This window comes from Harmonia axyridis, chromosome 2 (genome assembly GCF_914767665.1).
Source record: "Harmonia axyridis chromosome 2, icHarAxyr1.1, whole genome shotgun sequence".
Lineage (NCBI taxonomy): Eukaryota > Metazoa > Arthropoda > Insecta > Coleoptera > Coccinellidae > Harmonia > Harmonia axyridis.
In genome coordinates, this window is record NC_059502.1 from 40,056,096 (window position 1) to 40,078,576 (window position 22,481).

Here is a 22,481-nt window from a genome sequence, read left to right on the forward strand (position 1 = left end):
TGTATTTCCAAAATGAGCCTTGTTTTGGATGCGGTGATCCTATTTTTAACTCCCTTCGTGTTTTGATTATTTCGTCCAATAATTTCTTAGCCGAAATAACATCCACTGCGTTATCAGACATTCTACCACGAGTGATCCGCAACTGTATGGAACTCCTTATCCCGATCAGTCAGCTGGGCATGATGAAAATTGATAACTTGATGGTGAGAGAAAGTCCCAATTCTTGTTATTAATCCAGCTTTATTAGTGTCATTTGAAACTTATGGCCCTATGTAACAACAGCCCTATATAGCCACCGATTTACTTCACAACTTTGTCACAAAAATTTTGTCTTCTCAAATTCCGTATTCTTGTAGAATTCGGTAGATTTGTACAGGAGCACTAAAATTACGTCTTTATTCTGCGAGAGCAATAGTCAATACTAAAGCAGATGATTTCTTCGGGTTCAATTTCAATGAATGTTTTGCTGCGATGTCCGCTAGTCGATTCAGATCATCATTCATTCTTAATGCTGCATAATTTAAGTCCCTTCATGCATATCGAATAAATTCCGTTAATTGGGTGGTGTAAACCAAAAAAAGGAGCGGACCAAGGACTGAGCCTTTGAGAACACCATCCAGAACATCTCCAGCATGGAAGACTTTCTCACTCAGCCTAACACTCTGAGATCGTCCTGTAAGATATGACTCGAAGAGTCGAAGAGCATCTCCGAGGACTCCACAAGATCTTAAAATAGCTAAAAGAATATCATGCTTAACCGTATCGAAAGCCCTGCTGAAGTCCAGCAGAAACAGGGCAACACACTTCGACTCATCAAGTGAATGCAGGATATCATCAGTTACCCCCAGCAGTGCACCAGTAGAGCTTTATCACGGACGAAAACCTGACTGCACTGCAGGCAAAATCGAATTATTTTCGCGATATTCGGCAAGTTTGGATAAACCAGACAGAATGCTGATGGGTCTTAGATCGGATAGCTCCTTAGGATGATAATAATAATAATGAACTTTATTTCCACAAATAGAAGTACAAACATGTAGTATTCGAGTTGTAGCTTGATTGTGAAAAAACGCGGAGTCCAGTCATTTGCGTGCATATCCTGCTCAACACAATTGGGAATAGGCGTAATCTGAGCGTGCTTCCAGGAAGCTGGGAATTTGGAACTAAGCAAAATAGAGTTGAAGATGTTCAAAATAAATGGTAGAACTTGAGGACAACAGATTTTAATGAAGGATATCGAAATATTTTCGTAACCAGGAGCACTATTTTTGATTTTCTGCAACTATTTCAGGATAGTTTCTTCATCAACAAGACGAAAACTATGTAAACTGTTCAGAGCAAATGAGATTGTCCCTATAATAATCGAGAACCGAACTATCTGAACCTGGGGATGTATTTTTCAGAAAATAATCATTTATTTCATCAGTGTCATGAAAATTCAGATCCTACCGTGATTTGTTCGAAATTCCTAACGATTTGAGTGCTTTCCATTGTTCCTTACTAAAACTATTCATGGTGATACATTGAAAATATAATCGCTTCTCCCTAGTTATGGCATGATTTACCATATCACGCAAACGCTTGTATTCGTCCCACATAACCTGCGTTTTTTTTTTATATGTCGTGCTTTAGCCCTATTTTTTTCCTTCATCAAACCCCTTATTTCATCAGTCATACACGGAGCATGCCTTTTCGATGCTCTAATAACTCTTGCAGGAAAATATTTATCAAATAAAACCGCTAGATTATCCGAAAAAAATTTCACCTTCTCTTCAACATCGTACATGTGGAAAAATCTGCATCTGTAATATCATCGAAAAGCAATCTCTCATTAAACCCTCTGCAATCTGACAGTGAAAATTCGTGGTTAAATCTTCGGTTTCTGTACTCTCGCCTTACATGATATACATTCATGCAAAGAAAAGTTAGATGGACACGAGAAGGTCGTAGAAACAATGCCATTTTTATTGCACAATATCACACATCAATCAGAGAATCTGAAGAAGGCGTTATATGAGTTGGCCCCCGAATGAGTTGATTCATACCAATAGAGGAAAGCATTGAACCGAAATACTTTACCGAAGGTAAATTAGCATCAAGAAAGTTAACGTTAACATCGCCAACACAAATTACATCCAGACAGCGCATGAGTTAAACTAGTTTCCAGAACTTCAATAAAGAGTTTAGAAGGCAAGTGAGGTGGTTTATAAACAACGGCAGTTACGAAGGATATTCCATTATATTGAATTTTGACAAATAACTGTTCTATATCAGAATTGTTTGGAACATCAAACAGTTCAAACCGAAATCTGTCATGAATATAAAGGGTATTTTTTTAGAGCTATAGAACTTTAAATTGCAATAAAACAACGATGGATTTTTCGATTGACATGAATTTTATTTATCCGCAAGATAATCTTGTGGCATTACATTTTAAATATGATTTTTGGTATATGACCGCCACGGCTGGCTCGGATGTAGTCCAATCTGGACGTCCAATTTTCGTTGACTTTTTCCAACATTTGTGGCCGTATATCGGCAATAACACGGCGAATGTTGTCTTCCAAATGCTCAAGGGTTTGTGGCTTATCCGCATAGACCAATGACTTTACATAGCCCAACAGAAAGTAGTCTAGCGGTGTTAAATCACAAGATCTTGGAGGCCAATTCACAGGTCCAAAACGTGAAATTAGGCGGTCACCAAACGTGTTTTTCAATAAATCGATTGTGGCACGAGCTGTGTGACATGTTGCGCCGTCTCGTTGGAACCACAGCTCCTGGACATCATGGTTGTTCAATTCAGGAATGAAAAAGTTAGTAATCATGGCTCTATACCGATCACCATTGACTGTAACGTTCTGGCCATCATCGTTTTTGGAGAAGTACGGACCAATGATTCCACCAGCCCATAAAGCGCACCAAACAATAAATTTTTCTGGATGTAACTGTGTTTCGACATACACTCGAGGATTAGCTTCACTCCAAATGCGGCAGTTTTGTTTATTGACGTAGCCATTCAATAAGAAGTGCGCTTCATCGCTAAACAAAATAAAATGGACGTACTGCGTGATACGTATTCCGCACAGAACCATTATTTTTGAAATAAAATTGCACTATTTGCAAGCGTTGTTCAGGCGTGAGTCTATTCATGATGAATTGCCAAACCAAACTGAGAATAAGAGCCCGTTCACATGACAAGCGCTCAGCGCGCGTTTTGACAACGCGCGTTTACAAGTACATGAATTTTCTTCGAAGCGTACACACGCGCGTTTTTATGGAGCGCTGTTCTAGCGCTTGCCCGTAGTAAGCGCGCGTTGGCTCGCGCTTTGAGATCATAGGTTTCTAATGTAACCGTTCAGATGAGCGCGCTTGCACGAGCTGATAGATGCCAGAGACGTATTTACGTATTTTCCTTCAATCCGTTCGGTCAGAAATATTTCGAAATGGAACCGGACGCTCCTAAATTATTCATAGATGAAATTGAGAATTTTCCTGTAATATGCGACATGACAAGTAGTGTACATTCAGATAAAAACTCAAGGAGACGGGCTTGGGAAAAACTCGTCAATATCCTGTGAAGGAGATGCTAATGAAGAAAAAAAATGTATTATAGGACCACATAAAAATGATAATAGCTAACAGCAATCTAGTGTATCAAATGATTTAGCCCATTATTATACTACATCAATGGGATCTTCATCGCCTGCACAAACTAATGCCAGCAATGAATCGGAGATTTTTTACGAGTAACGAAATGTTTCCTTTTTTCTTTAAATTTCAATTTTAAATTTGAATTCAAGTATTGATTTATAAATAAGTTAGTTTTGATAAAAAACCTATCTTAGTGTAATTATGAGTTTTTCTTCAGGTGCAATACAATATCGCACAGCGTTTTTATCTGCTACGAGTTCATCGTTTATGAGAGCCACTAAATCATCAAATGACTTGATGGACATTCTAAAGTAGTTGAAAAATTTGGGCTCGAATTGCCTCAACTTGGGTTACAAAATTATGTACTGGCTTTCAGTCAGCCTGTATGAAAAAATTGGGTGAACCCAATATCTACGTCTTCTGTCTCGTTGTTGCTGCCGTCGGTATCAAATCACCGTTAAAACTATTTCTACTTCCATCTTTGACAATTGTAGAATTCAAACTGAATACGGGCGGACACGGCAACGCGCGTTCAGTGCTTGGCAACGCGCGTTCAGTGCTTGGCAACGCTCGTTCAGCGCTTGGCAACGCGCACCATGTGAATGTTTTGTTAATGAAATATATGTTTTCAATTGTTTTTAAAATACGGCTCAGTAAAAAGCCAGTTCTTCAGTTTTCTTCTTCGTCAGCCTTCCCTTATCCACTCCTGGATGTAGGCCTCTTTCATGTTCCTCCATGCTTTCCTGTCCTGAGCTATCTGAAACCATCTATTTCCCGCATACTGCTTTATATCATCGAGCCATCTTCTCTGTGGTCTACCTACACTGCGTTCCGTCGTTCTTGGTCGCCAGTGTGTTACTTTATATGTCCATCTCGATTTGTTCTGTCGAGCCACGTGTCCTGCCCACTGCCACTTCAATTCTGCAACACCCGCTATAATATCTACGACTCTACTTCTTTGTCGGATTTCTTCATTCCTTTTTCTGTCTCTTAGACTGACATTGAGCATAGTTCTTTCCATCGCTCTCTGCATCACCGTCAGCTGGTCTGCGGTCTTCTTAGTTATTGCCAGAGGTATGTTATTGGTACTCAGACTAAAATTGATTTGAGTGATGTTAAGATACCAGAACACATTAATGATGATTACTTCAAGAGGATGAGGGAAAAGAGAGCCGAGAAAGAGGAAGGCGACATCTTCCAAACCAAGAAAGAGGGATACAAAGCTAGTGAGCAACGTAAAGAGGATCAGAAGGTTGTTGATTCATTGATTCATGAAGCAATTAGGAAACACGCCGATAAAAAAATACTTTTAGCTTATCTATCTGCTATGTTCGGTTTGAAATCTTCTCAATACCCACATAGGCTCAAATTTTAATTTAAGACTCCAGTATGTTATGATGATTAAATATTGGATATAAAATTAAAAAAAAAAAAATTAAATTAGCCATAGTTTCCAGGCCATATGTCGCTACCGGTAATATGCAGGCATCGAAAACTTTCCTTTTAAGGTTTATTGGGATGTCGTTATTCCTGAATAGATAGATAGATAGATAGATAATTTATTGATGCTCTTTTACAAAAATTCATTGTATTGCACACGTCACAGGATTCGATAAAAAGTACAACTTCGAAATGATATAAATCATTTCTCATCATTGTCAGAATATAAAAATAATAGAGATAACTTAATATAGTTATACAATTCTTAAATGATACAAAGTATCATTGTCAAAATATAAAGGCATTACTCAATAAACTTCGAACTTCGAAATTGAATAGAGCATTTCTCATCAATGTCAGAATATAAAAATAGTTGGAATAACTCAATAAAGTTATACAATTCTTAAATGATACAGAGTATCATTGTCAAAATATAAAATAAAAATGCATTACTCAATAAAGTAATACGACTATGAATGATATAGAATACCATTCCTCATTACAAATATTACAGCACAAAGAATAAATTAATTTAAAAGAGATTAAAATTGGAATAACTCAATAAAGTTATACAATTCTTAAATGATACATAGTATCATTGTCAAAATATAAAAGCATTACTCAATAAAGTAATACGACTATGAATGATATAAAATACCATTCCTCCTTACAAACATTACAACACAAAGAATAAATTAATTTAAAAGAGATTAAAATTCAAACTACTGGACAGGAACTCTTGGACACTCCAGAACGCATGCTGCCGCAAAAATTCACCAACAGTTTGCTTATACTTTTTGAGACTGAGCCTTTTCACCTCTTCAGGTATCTCATTAAAAAGTTTATGTGAAATGAAATTAGGTGCATTCTTGGATTTTTCTAATCGCATATACTTAGATTTAATGTTGTTTCTATATCGTGTGTAATAATCATGGGTATCACCAAACTTCGGAAGATCCCTGTTATTATTATATGCATAAACAAGACATTCATAAATATAGATAGAGGGAAATGTCAGGATTTTAAGTTTTTTGAAGGCGTCTACGCAATCATCCCTGTAGTTTAATCCAGCAACTATTCTAACTGCTCTTCTTTGTAATCTGAAAATACCCTCCCTACTAGAACAGTTACCCCAGATCAGTACACAGTATCTCAGATGTGACTCGACCAGACTATGATAAGCAACCTTGATAACATCCTTTGACACAATGTTGGCCAAGTTACGGAGCAGGAAGGTATTTTTTATTATTTTGGATGCTATTTCATTGGCATGGGAGATCCAGGTGAGACTTGGATCTAGGTAAACTCCCAGAAACCTGACCGATTCACTGGTAGTATGATTTGAAATCCCTCTCAAATTGAACAACATAGTTTCTGTCTTTTCTGCATTGCAAACTAGCATATTTGATACGAACCATTCCTTGGCTCTCAGCTCTGCCACTCTCGCAAGCTGTTCAACCCCATGCAGTTCTCGATGCCCCACTGTAATTCCAGAGTCGTCAGCCCACAGTAGGTGTTCATACATAGCCATGAAGTAGGAGAAATCATTCATAAAAATTATGAATAATAGGGGTCCTAATATGGAACCTTGTGGTACCCCAAGACTTAACAGACCCTCTGCAGACCATGTACCATTGCAAAAGACCTTCTGCTTCCTGTCTGTGAAATATGAAATAATTAGTCTAAGACTAATCTCATCGAACCCATACTTTGCCAGCTTGTCTAGAAGAGCCAGCGGGGAAACACAGTCGAAAGCTCGACTCAGATCTAAAAATATTGATAGTGAAAGCAAGCCCTTCTCAAAACAGTCAAGCGTATATTCAACAAAACGTAATATTGCATCACATGTTCTCGATTTCTTTCTAAATCCGAATTGATTTTTGTATAAGAGATTTTCACTCTCAAAATGGTTCATTACCTGATTATGGATTATTTTCTCGAAGACTTTTGAGAAAATTGGGAGTAGCGAAATCGGTCGATAGTTTTTTTTGTCATTCTTATCACCTTTTTTGTGTATAGGGATTACTTTTGCCACCTTCAAACAATCTGGAAAAACTCCCTCCTCAATGCAACGGTTCACCATTCTAGTGAGGGGCCTCACTAAATGATTTATATTCCTTTTCAGGAGTGATATTGATAAACCGTTGTAGTCCCTCGATTTACTACCCTTTAGGGAACATATTGCATCTCTTACATTATTGAAAGACACTTCCTGAAATCGAAAACCATTTTTATATTGATAGTTTGTATCTGTAAAATTCTTAGGTTCAGTAATTCCCGTTTTTGGCAAATTATCTACAAGTTCATGGGGTAAGGAAATAAAATAAGAATTAAAATCCTGGGAGCTTATAGGGATAGATGGAATTGCCTCAGGATGTCTCTTCCTGTTTATTATTTTCCACATGTTTTTGCCATTTATTTGATTTCAATATGAAATTATCATTTGCTGACATTCGAGCCATGCGCAAAGCTTTTCTGTACTCACTACGTACTTTATTCCGCACCATCTTTATGTCATCAGTTCTAAAGTGATTATACATGTCATTGTAAAGTCTCACTTTCTCCCTCATCGCTACCATGTTACCAGAGAACCATTTTACCCCGGAGTCGCTTGTTCTGGTTTTAATATCAACCTCTGGAAAAGATTCGAGGAAAATTTCTATGAACCGATTGTGAAAAGCGTCAAAACAATCATTGGGTGACAATGAATCATCATATATAAAAGACCAATCTTGTTCGCTCAATATATTGTGCATCATACAAAAGCCTACCTGAGTTAAGAGTCTGTATCTGTTTTTGGTAATATAGTTAGTCAGTGCTAAGGGTCTTGGGATATTAATGCACTGTGCCTTGTGATCAGAAAACTCTACTGTCAAAATTTTGGGAAAAAAACTGCTCGATCCCGAATACCTTACAAAAATGTTATCAATGCAGTTATTGTTCCTCGTTGGCTCATATATTGTTTGCTTCAAACCGTACGATTGAAAGACCTCCAACAGTACTTCTGCGTTCCTGTCCAGTACATTATTGCTATTTATATTAAAACACACATTAAAATCACCTGCAATAGCAAGATCATCATTAATATTTACAAAATTCAAAACATTTTCAATTATATTCATAAAATTATTAAAATTACCTACAGGTGAACGATAAACTGATATCAGGGTTAACCCCTGTTTCTTTATAGCAGCTACTTCACAATCAACTTCTACTGATAACTCCACTATTTTTCCCAGGACTTCGTATTCATGGTTTCTACTTAAAATCATCGTACCTCCACGTTTATTTCTTGTTCTTGAGAAATTGCAAGCTACGTGCCAACCACTTGAGCAGTATGTGTCTGCAACCCCCAATGGCAGCCAGTGCTCTGTCACACAGATCGCATCACACATATTATTTTCCATGAGAAACAGGTCCCATTCATTTACCTTATGGGGACTCAGTCCCTGAATATTCAAATGTAAAACTTGGAAGGTGTGTGTATCATCTTTAGTTTTATTGTTGGTCATGTTTGTTCCTTTCGTGTGGTTTTCCTGTGGAAAAACATCGACACATAAGCATCACTCGGCCAGATATCACATGATTTGGCTTTTTCTAGATTTTCTGCATTAATGGAGACTTTATAGGAATGATAGTATTCAGGATGTTTAGATTGTAACTGGGTACATACAGCCTCCTCAAAATTCTGCTTCACCATGCTTATGAAATCCAATGATGTTGTTTGTGTATTGATCCTTGAAACAAAAAGAGATACTTTTTTAGGAATAGCCTTTATATTGCTATCTGTTGCCTTTCCCATAATGGACCATTTATTATTTTTATTCTTTGATGTCTTCGAATTGACAACAGGTTTGTTTGTTTGTATTTGTTGATTCACGACTTTCTTTGACATCTGTCTAAGTTTGACGGCAGTATTTCCTTGTTTATTTGTTGACGTTGATTCATTTGAACTACCAAACTTCATATTTTTAGTTTTTATTCTATCTTCAGATAAAGAGACGGAAATTTCGCTGCTATCCTTGTTCATTTCTTGATTCACCTGTTTGGCTGAATGCACAGATTCATCTGAATTTTTTACATTTCCACACACAAGAGACGGTAACAATGACTTCTGCACAGATTTATGAGAGTCGGTAGGAGATCTCGTAGATGGCACCATACTAGGTGAATTTTCACCAGAAAAATTTCCTTGATTTTCTCCGATTTTTTCTAAGACATGATTATAATTCTTCAGTATTTTTATCTTATCCTGTAGTTCCTCAATCAGTTTGTCCTTACTTTCAATAATTATGTTCAGATATTGATATTCCATATTATTTTTGATTTCGTCATTTTGCAATGGGGTTTTACGAATATTGTTCAGCCCAACTGTTTCATCTACTTCAGTTAAACTTTCAATCTGGGAGACGGAATTCTCAAAACACACTTCGTTAAGATTAATAAGACGAGACCGCAAACTTTGGATTTCCAATTCTGCTTGACACAGTTTTGAGGTTATGTCATCACAGCAAACCAAACTTCCATCCTGGTCTACAAAAATTCCACAAATTTTCAGTACACAACTGAAATGATATGTACTATTACAATTGTTGCATGTTATGAAGGTTTTCACTTCTTTCACACACTTCTTACAGAAAGTTTCTGCACTATTATTAATACGTGGTGCCATGTTGAGCGACGAATGACGAATGATGATATATATATATATATATATATATATATATATATATATATATATATATATATATATATATATATATATATATATATATATATATATATATTTCATCTTTCCAAAAGCCATCCAAGTTAGCCTGATTCTTCTTTTTATCTCTGCTGTTTGATTTTCTTTGCCGATTCTTATTGAGTGTCCTAAGTATTATTATTGTTGCATTTTCCCTATATTTGAACCAATAAAATGATGTTATAATAATCTTACCAATATAAACTGCTCTCTTGCTTCCACACAGCACCGCACTGTATAAGGATGTAAGGGAACAGGGTATAAGGATTGAAATGGAACAAAATGGGACTTATACAATGCAAACTGACCTTCTAATGAACTGTAATCCTAATATATTTGAAATGTCCGTTAATTAAACCAAAACCGTTATATTAAACACCGAAAACTTTATACTAACAACCTTTAACTTTTCTTTCCGACCGCCGATGAACCGATACATCTTAATTCTATCTAACAAAACATACGTCTCGATTTCCCAGAATGCGCGACGTTGCCAAAACTAAAATCATAATAACTTAAAAAGGGCTAAAACATACCCCCCGCCCTGAAAACTCAATTTCAGTCACTTTGAAATCAAATACCTTTCATAAATGAACTTGTCAAAATCATCCCCTTCTAGAAAAAAAATTCACCAAAAAAAAGAAACAAAAACTAACCTACAAAAAAATATATATAGTAGTCAACTCTTCTGACTACTGGGTCGGTAAAGGACATACCTTTACTATAGTGTATAGGTACCTTTACTCGTTTTCATCGTTACATTACGGACTATACCATCTTTTCCGGGATGGACCGCTGTGACCAACGCCAATGGCCAATGCAGTGGTGGCGAATTTTCACACTTTAATATGACTACCGCGCCAACTTCTATATTTGAGCATTTCAAATGCCATTTCTCCCGAGTTTGTAAAGTCGTTAAATACTCTAATTTCCAGCGTTTCCAGAAATCCTGAACCATCCGGTCAATCAGTTGAAAACGATCAAGTCTATTCAACTTGATATCCGACAAATCATGCGTTGGAATACATTTTAATGGTGACATTGTCAAAAAATGTGAAGGTGTTAATGCTTCTGGTGCACTTGAATCTGATGACAGACGACAAAGAGGACGTGAATTCAATAAAGCTTCCACCTGCGTAAGAAGAGTGCTGAACTCTTCAAAAGTTAGAATTTGAGTACCTATTACCTTATAAATCAGATTCTTAGCCGATTTAACATTGCTCTCCCACAAACCGCCCATGTGGGGTGCACCGGCCGTATTAAATTTCCACTCAATACCATTCAAAGCTAATTCATTTTGAAAAGAAGTTATAAACTGATCCGAATTTATAAATTCATTAATTTCGCGAAGAACTTTTTTAGCACCCACAAAGTTAGTGCCCCTATCTGAATACAGAACATTACAAGTACCCCTTCGAGATAAAAACCGTTTGAAGGCTTGCAAAAAATGATCCGTAGATAATGAACTGACGAGTTCCAAATGAACTGCTTTCACGCTCATACATATAAACAAACAAACATATCCCTTATACACTTGCGTTTTTCTATTTTTACCGAGTGATATTTCGAACGGTCCAAAGTAATCTACCCCCGTTTGAGAAAACACTTTTGTAGGATTCACTCTTGAAGCAGGCAAATTCGCCATCAGAGGATAATTATTTCTGGGCTTTAACCTAAAACAATGATTACAGGCATGTATTTGCTGTCGTATAACATTACGACCACCCACTATCCAATATTTTTGTCTCAACAACGCTTCTAAAAGAAATGAACCTGTATGGAGATTTATTTTATGATAGTATTGAATTAACCCATTATAGCCCTGTGGCAACAAAAGTGGCCACTGCACATTCTGCTCCATACAATGCGCATGCGCGTATTTGTACAGGTTCCATTAGCCAGTTTTGAAAATATGATATCTCCTGCCTCATATAGCACAGCAGTCAATCAGATATTGTCATACAGTGAGTTTGCATATAAGGTTTTATTCAGGGTTATTGACGTATTTTATTCACAATAATGGCAGTCGATGAGCGATTGTGATTATTCTGATTGATTGATGTATTTATGTTTGTATTTTCGTATCAGTTTCGTTCAATATGAATATAGCAACATATTTCAATAACGCAACAATAGTTTCGTGCAGTGTTTTGTTTTTGGCATACGTGCAAAATTTGATGGCAACTAAAGTTGCCAAGGGGAACATATGACATCAATTTCGGAAATATTTACATTTCTCAATGCAATATTTCGACAGGTATGTACTGGGTTACTTCTTCAGGAATCACTTGGTCTTCTCGAGAACGATGAGGATATATCACCTACTACTATAGCCATATGTCCTCCAGTTGAGCTTCCTGGTGCAGTGGTGCAGATACAGATGAGGACTCTGATTTGTCAGATGAAGAGGTAGTTGGAGATATTGAACACTTTTCTGTCCGTTATTACCCTCTCTGGTGGAAATGCGGGGTTTAGAATACAATGATGATCTCAGCAATCAGGTCAACCAAGATGAGGGCCATACACCTAGGACTTCTTCGCAGAAGGGAGTTCAAAGCACCAAACGCAAGCTGTCGCCAACTCGTACTTGGAAGCCGATGATCAATGAGTTATCTTCAAGTTTACCTGAACCTGAATGTGAATATCGACCAATTCGTGGTTAACCGATCAGATTTGACATCAACTTGTGGGTAGCTGCGGAGCTGTGGGTACTTTCATCATGTCTTGACCAAGGGGACAATGTAGTCATTGGAGTTATTGAACACATGAAATTGTCAATCTTTGACTTTGACAATCTATTCACGTTAGTCAATTTGTAGGAAGAATTTAGTTCCCGAGGACTTGGTGGTACTCGGTTCTAAATACCGCCCTTGTAAAATATATGGCAGGTGTATAATTTATTTATGCTAAAAGTGCGAGGTTCCTGTCCACCTTGATGAGTGCTTCAAGGTTTTCATTGCGTGAAATAATATTTTTCAATAAAATATAATATGAAATACTAAGCTGTTGAATAACAATATAGAAATATTTATGATATCCTAGTTTTATTGGACTTGGACTGATGTATATATGAATCATCCCAGTGGCAACTAAAGTTGCCACTCCAAAGTTACCCTACTGCATGTTTGTTCATTATTTTTATGAGGAAATATAATTTTTTAAGTCTTATCGATTCATTATATCAAATTTCAGACAAAAATCCCCATTTGGGAATTATGGGCTTTAATGGGTTAATTTTACCGTAAAAGGATCTTTGCCTGGAAGTAGAATAGGGTGTTGGCTAGTAAACTTGAGTGAAGAATTTTCTAATCGTCCCCCCACCCTGAGAACTCCATCTTGGATGAAAGGTGTCAATTTGCGTAATTTTCCATAGATCTCTTTTTCTAAATTCAATAACCTTATTTCCGATCCGAATGCTTTATTCTGAACAATTTTTATCAATACGATCTCCGCTTTTTTCAAATCATCTGCTATAATAAATTTTCTCTTGGGAATCTTCTTCAAAAATCTAAGTACCCAAACCGTAATCCGCAAAACAGAAATCCACGACGAAACTCTCGAAAACATTGTATAAAACGACTCATTCGCTTCATTTTGAATAGATACATAACACCCAGTTTGCTCTATTTCATCTTCAGAATCTCTTAAACAAGTCTCCCTAGTGATAGGCCAATCTCTGTCTGAAGATTGTAACCAAATTGGACCGGACATCCATAAAGGATTATCAATTAATTGTGAGGGAATACAACCTCTAGACAAAATATCAGCGGGATTTGTTACTCCGGAGATGTGAAACCATTGTGCTTTTGGACAATTTTCTTTTATTTGGCATACCCGATTCGCCACATATATGTCTTTTAGAAATACAGTATTCAACCATTGAATAACCGTCGAAGAATCTGAAAAGGCTATTATTTTCGAGATGATAATTCGTTTTTCATACTCTTCTGTAACACGTTTTACTAATTGGGATAAAAGTACAGCCGCAGCTAATTCCAATCTAGGAATTGTAATTAATTTAGTCGGGGATACTTTAGATTTTGCACATAATAAATTGACAACGATTTTACCATCATTTCCGATTGTTCTCACGTAAACAACTGCACCGTAACCATCTTTACTCGCATCTGCAAAAGCAATCAACATAATCGGAGATGTTGTCACAACACCAGAATGTCGTGCAAACTGAAAATGCTCAAGTATCGGCCATTCTTTTCTTAATATTGACCAACTTTTCGATATATCCTCCGTTACATCATCATCCCAACCCAAAGTCCGTTTCCACAATTGCTTTATCAAAAGTTTTAAGTGTAATAAAAACGGTGCAAGAAGTCCCAATGGATCATAACATCGAGCCACCGTGGACAATATTATACGCTTCGTACATTTTGAATCTGGAACTTGAAAGAAAAATTTTAAATAATCCGTCTCCGGGTTCCAGTACATACCCAAAATTTTTGTGTCCGTTTTAAATGTCACCGAATTTACAAGTTGTTGATCATTAGGAATCAACTTCAATAGATCGAGAGAATTAGAAGACCACTTAACTAACTCGAATTTTCCTTCTGCGAATAATGACACTGATTGTGAATACAAATTGAATGCTTCCTCTTCCGAAGGAATGCTGCAAACCAAATCATCTATGTAAACATCTGTCGAAACTATTTTCGTTGCTAAAGGATAACTACATCCATTTTCTTTTATCAATTGCTTTATAGTACGAAGAGCTAAATATGGACTTGATTTCACCCCAAACGCTAAACGATTAAATTCAAATACCTGAACCGGATCATCAGGACTGAAACGCCAAAGCAATCTTTGAAACCTCCATTGATGATCAACTAATTTTATTCGATGATACATTCGTCGAATATCCGCTGTAATCGCTATTCGAAACAACCTAAAATTCAGCAATAAAGAAAATAAATCGGTTTGTAGTTTTGGACCACCATGTAAAATGTCGTTCAACGAAACATCATTATCGGATGATGTACTAGCATCTAAAACTACACGAATTGGTGTACTCGAACTACTTTGCTTAACAATGGCATGATGAGGAATGTAATACGCAGGTTCCGAATCTTTTAAATATTCATCCTCAACCAAATGCATATTACCTAACTGAATTGCTTCTTTCATTATCTCATTATAACTCAAACGAAACTCCGGAAATTTCGCCAACCTTCTTTCTAATGAATAGAGCCGAATCAATGCCGTTGTCTTAGAATTACCCAAAGTATTCGGAGAATTCTTAAAAGGAAGCGCTACCGTGAAACGTCCCTCATAATCTCTACTAAAAGATGTAGAAAACAAATTTTCGCATATTACTTCTGCTGGGTCCGGCAAAATATTCTTTGGAACTTGTTCCATCTCCCAAAATTTATTAACCAAGTCATTTAACCGACACTCCTCCCTTAAACTGAAGAATACACCGAACTCTCCCTTTGACTCTAACTTACGAACCTTTCCCATAATCATATGACCAAATACCGTTTGTACCGCCACTGGAGATCCCGATGCTGATGGTACCGAATTACCCACAATAATCGAGAAAAGATCCGCCCCCATAATGCCATCAACTTCAGCCGGTTCGTCAAATTTTTCATCTGCCAATTGTATATTTCCAAAATTCTTTAAAACACCGCGATCAATTTTGGCTATTGGAAGTTTATCCGTAATTTTATCTACTAAAAATGCCTCAATAGAATATTTCTTATTAAGATCATACCTAGACGAAACAATAATACTTGTAAAACCTTTAATTGAATTTGAACTGAATCCAACCCCATGAATTGACGTTGAACATTGTGAAAACTTCAATCCTAATTTCTTACAACACCTATAAGTAAGTAAGTTAACTTGACTGCCACTATCTACTAAAAACCTAGCTTTCTTCAAACCACCCGAACCGTTCAAAACATTTACCACAACCGTCGACAATAAAACCGTATGAGTATTCCGATCACCCAAAGCAGTAGCACAAAAATTGTTATCTGTTGAAACCAACGTATTTGTATTCGAATCCGATTTCGAATTTGGATATTTTTCCAGTTCACCCTGTATACGTCCCAAATGTAATAGGAAGTGGTGTTTTCTGGAACACTCTGAACATAATTTGTCTGAAGGACAGTCTCTCACCCCGTGATTTGGCGATAAACAATTATAGCACCAGTTGTTATCCCGTACTGTAGCATATCGTTTAGATGGCGATAGTTGTTTAAATTTATCACATCTACTCAACGAATGATTTTTCCGATTACAAAAAATACATATATTCGACCGATCCATTCCTACACAAGAATTATTTTGATGTACAAAAAAGGATTTCGAATTACGGGTTTTATAGCTATCACCTCTACTAATGGTTGATTGCTGATTTAGAGCCAAAATCTTCGATTGTTCCTTCACAAACTTAATCAAATTTTCATAGGTAGGTATTCCATTACCCCTAATAGTCATTTCAAACGATCTCACCGTATCAGAATCAAGCTTAGAAAGGGCCTGATGCATTAAAATGAAATCCGACATATCATCTAATTTAAGCTTTTTCAAAGCCTGTACCGCACAATCAAATTTTTCCAAAAATATATTGAGACCCTTAGATGACTCACCCTGTATCGATTTGAACTCTAAAATTTGGCGTAGATAATTAGTTGCAAGAGCGCGCTTATCCTGATATTTTTCCACAAGCGAATTCCAAATGATTTCATAATTTTCTCCAGTAGGAGCTAACGAAGAACAAATAGTCAACGCAGATCCTTTCAAACGACCTACTAAATAATTAACTTTATCAGTATCCGTAAGTAATTTATTTTCATGTATCAAACTCTTGAATATTGAATAAAAGGTTTCCCATTCTCTAATATTTCCCGAAAATTCCGGTAATTCAATCTTCGGTAATGTAGGAAGATTACGTATCAATCCCAAACTTCCCTGAGAATCAACATTAACCGAAGAAACATCTTTCTGAATTTGTTCTCGTTCCAATTTAGCCGCTGAAACTTGAATGTGACAACACATTTCATCAATAGTTCTAAATATATTAAAGTCTGGTTCGAACTCATCATTAATTTCAAAACTGAGCTCTGTTATATCATCTATTATTTTCAGTAGGTCATTCTTTGTTGAATTGATTGAACTGACCATTGTTAAAAATTTAGTTTTAGCTACTTCACTTGTTAATGATTTTGACAAATCCAATAAATTCTGCAGTATCGAAAATAAAGATTCTTTCTTAGCAATAAGCATCTTAATTTTCCGTTCAGTTGACGTTCCACCCATTGTGTTGAAAGTCAAGTGCGCAGAATACTCGAAAACTAACCCCGCGAGTCTAAACTGTGAATTGAATACTTTTGTGTACGCTTGGCAACAAGGCTTACTCTGGGACTCGAATCGTATTTGATAACCGCTGAAAAAATACAAAAAACTACCGCACGTTTTTACTTCGCTCAATACCGTATGAACGAACAAAAAAAACTGAATTAATATTTCCGAATACAATTAGGAATGAAATGAAAATGAGTTCCGAAACTCTGTATACCGATTGAAACCTAAATAAATGTAACCGAAACTTGAATTAAAGTTCAAAAAACCCGTGCTCGAAGAACCAAAAAATGTTGCATTTTCCCTATATTTGAACCAATAAAATGATGTTATAATAATCTTACCAATATAAACTGCTCTCTTGCTTCCACACAGCACCGCACTGTATAAGGATGTAAGGGAACAGGGTATAAGGATTGAAATGGAACAAAATGGGACTTATACAATGCAAACTGACCTTCTAATGAACTGTAATCCTAATATATTTGAAATGTCCGTTAATTAAACCAAAACCGTTATATTAAACACCGAAAACTTTATACTAACAACCTTTAACTTTTCTTTCCGACCGCCGATGAACCGATACATCTTAATTCTATCTAACAAAACATACGTCTCGATTTCCCAGAATGCGCGACGTTGCCAAAACTAAAATCATAATAACTTAAAAAGGGCTAAAACAATTATTATTATTATTATTTGAACTGGGGTCGTTTTGCTTCGGTGAGCCTTCCGGGAACTGCGACCATGCAGATCTTTTGTTCACTACCCTACTCATTCATAGAAACCCAGGGAGGTCGTCAACGACGTTAATAAAATTGACAACCTCCCTAGGGGCCTTGGCCATTACCTCTCTGGTATCCAGGACCGGCTTGCCCATGTGAATGGTTCTTAGGCCAGCCAGCTCTGGACACTTGCATATCAAGTGTTCAGAAGTTTCTACTTCCGATCCACAGAGCCTGCAAATCTCGTGTCCTAAGTATATATATATTCTTCTACATTTTCAAGTTGTGTGCCGTCAATGTGTATGTGTTCTGTGGTGTTGTTGCTGAGTTTGGTCTTCGAAACATTAATTTTCAAATCTACATTTTTCAGAGCATCACTAAGTTGTTTTAACATTCTCGCTCAATTCCTGCATGTTGCTACTTATTAGGACGATGTCATCGGCAAAACGAAGATGATTTAAGTAGAATCAGTTTTAATTGATGAATAATAGAAACTATTCGATCTATAATTACCTATGAAAACTTAAAAAAGTTTAATTTTCACCTAAATCTAATACTGAATCCAGATTAAAACCAAAATGTAGAATTCAAACTGAATACGGCCGTTCCGGCAACGAGCGTTCAGCGCTTGGCAAGCGCGTTCCATGTGAACGGTATCCAATTATCCAGCGCTCATTCAAACGCGCGTAGAGCGCTTGTCATGTGAACGTGCTCTAAATCACTTGACAGCTGTTAAATCGGTCGCCATCTCGAACAGAAATGCCAACTTGAAATTATATACCTCGAAAAAAACACCCGTTATAACTAGACTCCTCCGCCCCTTGCACCCGTATTTCTATCTACCCTGACAAAATTAAAATTTGTAATCATTAAGCATTCCGTATCAACTGAATCATTCAACCAAGTCTGCTGACAGTGCAAGCATGTCACATTTATTATGCTCATTAAAAAGTTTCAATTCATAAAATTTAGGAAACAAAGATTGCACATTCAAATGACCCAACAAAATCATACCCCAATAAATTCGCCAGTGCGTAATAGAAGTGCAAAAAAAGATACAGCCAGCGAATCATTGAAAAAAACTGAATAAAACTAAATAATTACACACCAGAAATGAGTCTTTCAACACCTGTATCCGACCTGACGAAAACAGCTCTATTAGACGTCCAAACATTCTTGAACCCATATTTTTCCGATGAATTTCTGACAAGTTTTCATCTGTCGTATGTTAGATCTTCCTTCATAACTATGTGCGAAATTTTGAGAAATGTCTTCTTCCTGAATATAATATTCTTATATTTCGAATCTCTGAAAACAACAATGAGATTACGGGAATTTTCCTTATTCGCAGCACGTGTTCTGTATACGGAGGAGGTCTCATCGGCGGCCGGTATGTTAAGTTTATGTCGAAACAATTTCTTGACCTGGGTCACCACATTTTCTCCCTGGGATTCCAAGATACCGATAAAACGAATGTTTTTCCTTTTTGTCCTCTGCTCGAGGAAATCCACTTTTTTTTCGAGTTTCTTACAGGAGCCTTCGGTGAAGTTGTTCTCATTTTTATCGGCATTGGATTTCAATAATTGTATTTCTGCTTCCAATCATAAACAATAAAATTTTCAGCGAATTTTCTGCTGATTGTGGTGACGATGGCATCAGATATTTTCCTTGATCACATTATCAGATTTTAATGCTTCAATCAAGGATTTTTCGAATTCAGATTTTGTCTAGTACTCATGTTGATACTTTTAAATGAAGTTGGAAAACGTGAACAAAAAGAAGGTAGTGGTATTTAAGATGACGAAATATCACTAGCCGTATCCCGATTAGCGTGTGTTGACGGCAACGTATCGCATTGGAATAATATTATCGACTATCTGATCGACCACAAGACTGTCCTGTCCAACAACTTACGACTCTGGAACGTTGCGAATTATGATGCTGTTTGAATTCTCCATGATTTCAGTATCTGGACGAGTATCTGAACTCAGTTTTAAAATATCCTTCATTACCTCAAAGAGACCAGCGGTGATATTACTAACTCAAACTCACCCTGTTCAAATTTCCGTTCATGTTGGGCCAACGCCTGATCATGCTCAGCAATTGAAGATGAGCAACGAGCAACCTGAATCTTTAGACTTCGCTGAGTATCTTTTATTGTAGCAATATTACCTGGAATTTCTGAAATGTTAGTCCAGTTTTTCCGTCTTCGGTCGAAATTCACGCATCGTGAGTGGCGTATCATAGGGGCTGGAACTCGATTTATACTGTTTGTTGGCAGTCATGTTGGTTGGCAGTCATGTTGGCCGGAGCCATCCGCTTAGTTCTCCGGGATGAGGTGCAGTAGGAGCATTACCTTTTGGAATCAGCATAATCAAGTGTCCTCTTGTCTTCAGAGATAAACTGGACGCATTTCAAATGAAAATGATTTGTACAAGTTGGGCAGGATATTGAGTCGGAATCATGAGCGATAACTTTCTGGGAAGATGGCATAATGACGACTGGTCAGAATTTATTCTTCTTTATTATAATGTATGTCATCCTTTAGAACTGGACGAAACGAAACAGCAACTGATAAGCAAATCGCCAAGCCAGATGGTAAACGACAATAAATACAACAGAGTCTAGGTTAGATCCATAGATCCAAGTTTGTTACTCTGGGGCTCAAACTAGTGGAGAAGTCTCAATGCCATGTAAGCTGAAGGATTAACACAAAAATTGAATTTTTGGAGATCAGATGAAGTGACACAAAGTATTTTCCGCAGGAGCAAATTAAAAACACACTACTCGTTTAAAGCTTCACACCCAATGTTTCCTGATTGAACAAAAATTTTGATATTGAATAACAGTTGGAGCAGAGTTTTCCACATAAGTTGGTGATATTATTACCCCAGTTAAAATTTTCCAAATCCAGGAAATTACAGTTTCTTTCCAGTTGGAGCTCAAAATCGACCATCCTGATGCATTGAGGAAATTCAATTTTTGCATGGTTGGTGTGAAACATAACAGCACTTGTCTTCCTCAGAAGACAAATTATGTTCAAACATAATTGATTTTTAAGAAACCACTCATTCAATTTCTTGATGGTAGATTCGATGTGCTTTCTAAAGTACTAATGGTTGTGGCTTTCAATAAGATCTGCGTAATTTATTAGTGAACAATCAGTGATTGGGCTATTTCAGCAAATGGATCATTTATGAAATTTATAAAAATGAATGGACCCAAAATTCTCCCTTGTGGTACACCTAATTCAACTGGAAGGGAAATTAATTGATTCCTTCTTTCACACCTTGAATTCGCATTTAGAGGTTATTTCGTTGGCTGTTTCTAAATCCATTTCATATAATTTTCAAACTTTTTTAAATCAGTCGAAGAGTCATTACTCCGATCAATCGAACACATGAATGAGGATAACACAGATCGTTGTTGAAATTTTGAAACCAGACGTTTCTATTACTTCGAAACTTTTCCGAGTAGCATAATTGCATATTTTTATGACTGAGCAATAGATTTTGTCGAGTTAAGAAAGTATTTTTGTAGGACGTGTTCAACCATGATACTATTGTTCAACTAATGAACTACTACCTGTTGGCAATAAAATTCGAATTATATGGTTATTTTAGAGTAGCAACCCTCAATAAATACCCCGGCTGCTAGGGGACTCCGCTAGTTGGTTGAAAAAATTCTCATAAATGAGATAGAATGAAAAAAATTGTCGCTATTAGTTTCTAAGTAGTTTCATTGGAATTTTAAGGTACATGATGATTGCACCTACAATCCAGCAAACCAGATGCAAAGTTTGGCTTCAACGACATCTACCAAGAGAGGTAGCTATGTCCGATGTCACCAGTATGTATACAGCCCTATGTATAATGGGACCATTTACTCGAATTTTATTATCAGAAATGACTGAAACAGATTTGAAACCAAAAAACTTCCCATTTTTCACACACAAAACATTGGATATTGGTCTTGCAACTGGAGTCAGAACAATGAATTTAACACATACTGGAGAACTGGGTTATGTTTTGTACATTCCAAACGAGGTGAGGATTATGCGTCTGGCATAAAAAGTATATATTTTTTTAATCTAATTTATTGTAGTTTGCTCTCCATGTTTATACAATACTTGTTGAAGCTGGAAAAAAATATGGACTAAGACATGCAGGATATTATGCAACAAGAGCCTTGAGAGTTGAAAAATTTTATGCATTCTGGGGACAAGATCTAGATACCAGGACAACTCCTTTGGAATGTGGAAGAGTTTGGCGTGTGAAATTCGATGTAAGTTACTCTTTCCCATAATTCCTCATTTGTTGATAAAAAATGTTATGTTGATAGAAAAATATGGATTTCATTGGACGAGATGCGTTATTACGACAAAGGAATGAAGGAATTGAGCGAAAATACGTCCAACTCATTTTAGATGAGGATTTTTGTTCTGAAACAGATCTTTGGCCGTGGGGTGGTGAACCTATTTATAGGAATGGAAAATTTGTTGGAACATGTACTACTACTGGTTATGGCTATACCTTCAAGAAGCAGGTGAAAAATCTAACTATATAATATGACTTCTTTTCACATCACATTTTTCA

General features: G+C 36.5%; 2 protein-coding genes across 4 annotated transcripts in view; one reads left to right on the top strand and one right to left on the bottom strand.

Annotated features, from left to right (window-relative positions):
• The window catches only part of LOC123672379 (pyruvate dehydrogenase phosphatase regulatory subunit, mitochondrial), a 280,794-nt gene that overhangs the window by 256,786 nt on the left and 1,527 nt on the right, over positions 1-22,481 (top strand). For 2 of the 3 annotated variants that reach the window (XM_045606473.1, XM_045606475.1), the window contains 3 exons: positions 21,641-21,932; positions 21,991-22,170; positions 22,228-22,431. In XM_045606473.1, coding sequence (XP_045462429.1) covers positions 21,641-21,932; positions 21,991-22,170; positions 22,228-22,431 — 676 coding nt within the window. The remainder of the gene's footprint in view (positions 1-21,640; positions 21,933-21,990; positions 22,171-22,227; positions 22,432-22,481) is intronic. The other variant, XM_045606474.1, reaches the window with a different exon arrangement.
• Positions 8,365-9,306, bottom strand: LOC123672407. The gene is made up of 3 exons (XM_045606517.1): positions 8,765-9,306; positions 8,523-8,627; positions 8,365-8,461 (listed from the first exon to the last, which is right to left on the bottom strand). Exons 1-3 carry the CDS (start codon positions 9,251-9,253, stop codon positions 8,405-8,407), a joined length of 651 nt encoding a protein of 216 aa, XP_045462473.1. The 5' UTR covers positions 9,254-9,306; the 3' UTR covers positions 8,365-8,404.

Bases quoted from the DNA above. Each gene is read 5' to 3' on its own strand.
- LOC123672407 (XM_045606517.1), bottom strand. From the start codon at position 9,253: ATGGTGCCATCTACGAGATCTCCTACCGACTCTCATAAATCTGTGCAG. The intron at 8,628-8,764 runs GTATGTACCCAG...GTTTTTCCACAG, and splicing joins AGCAGAATTTTGAGGAGGCT to GAAAACCACACGAAAGGAAC. The intron at 8,462-8,522 runs GTAAATGAATGG...TCTGTGTGACAG, and splicing joins AGGGACTGAGTCCCCATAAG to AGCACTGGCTGCCATTGGGG.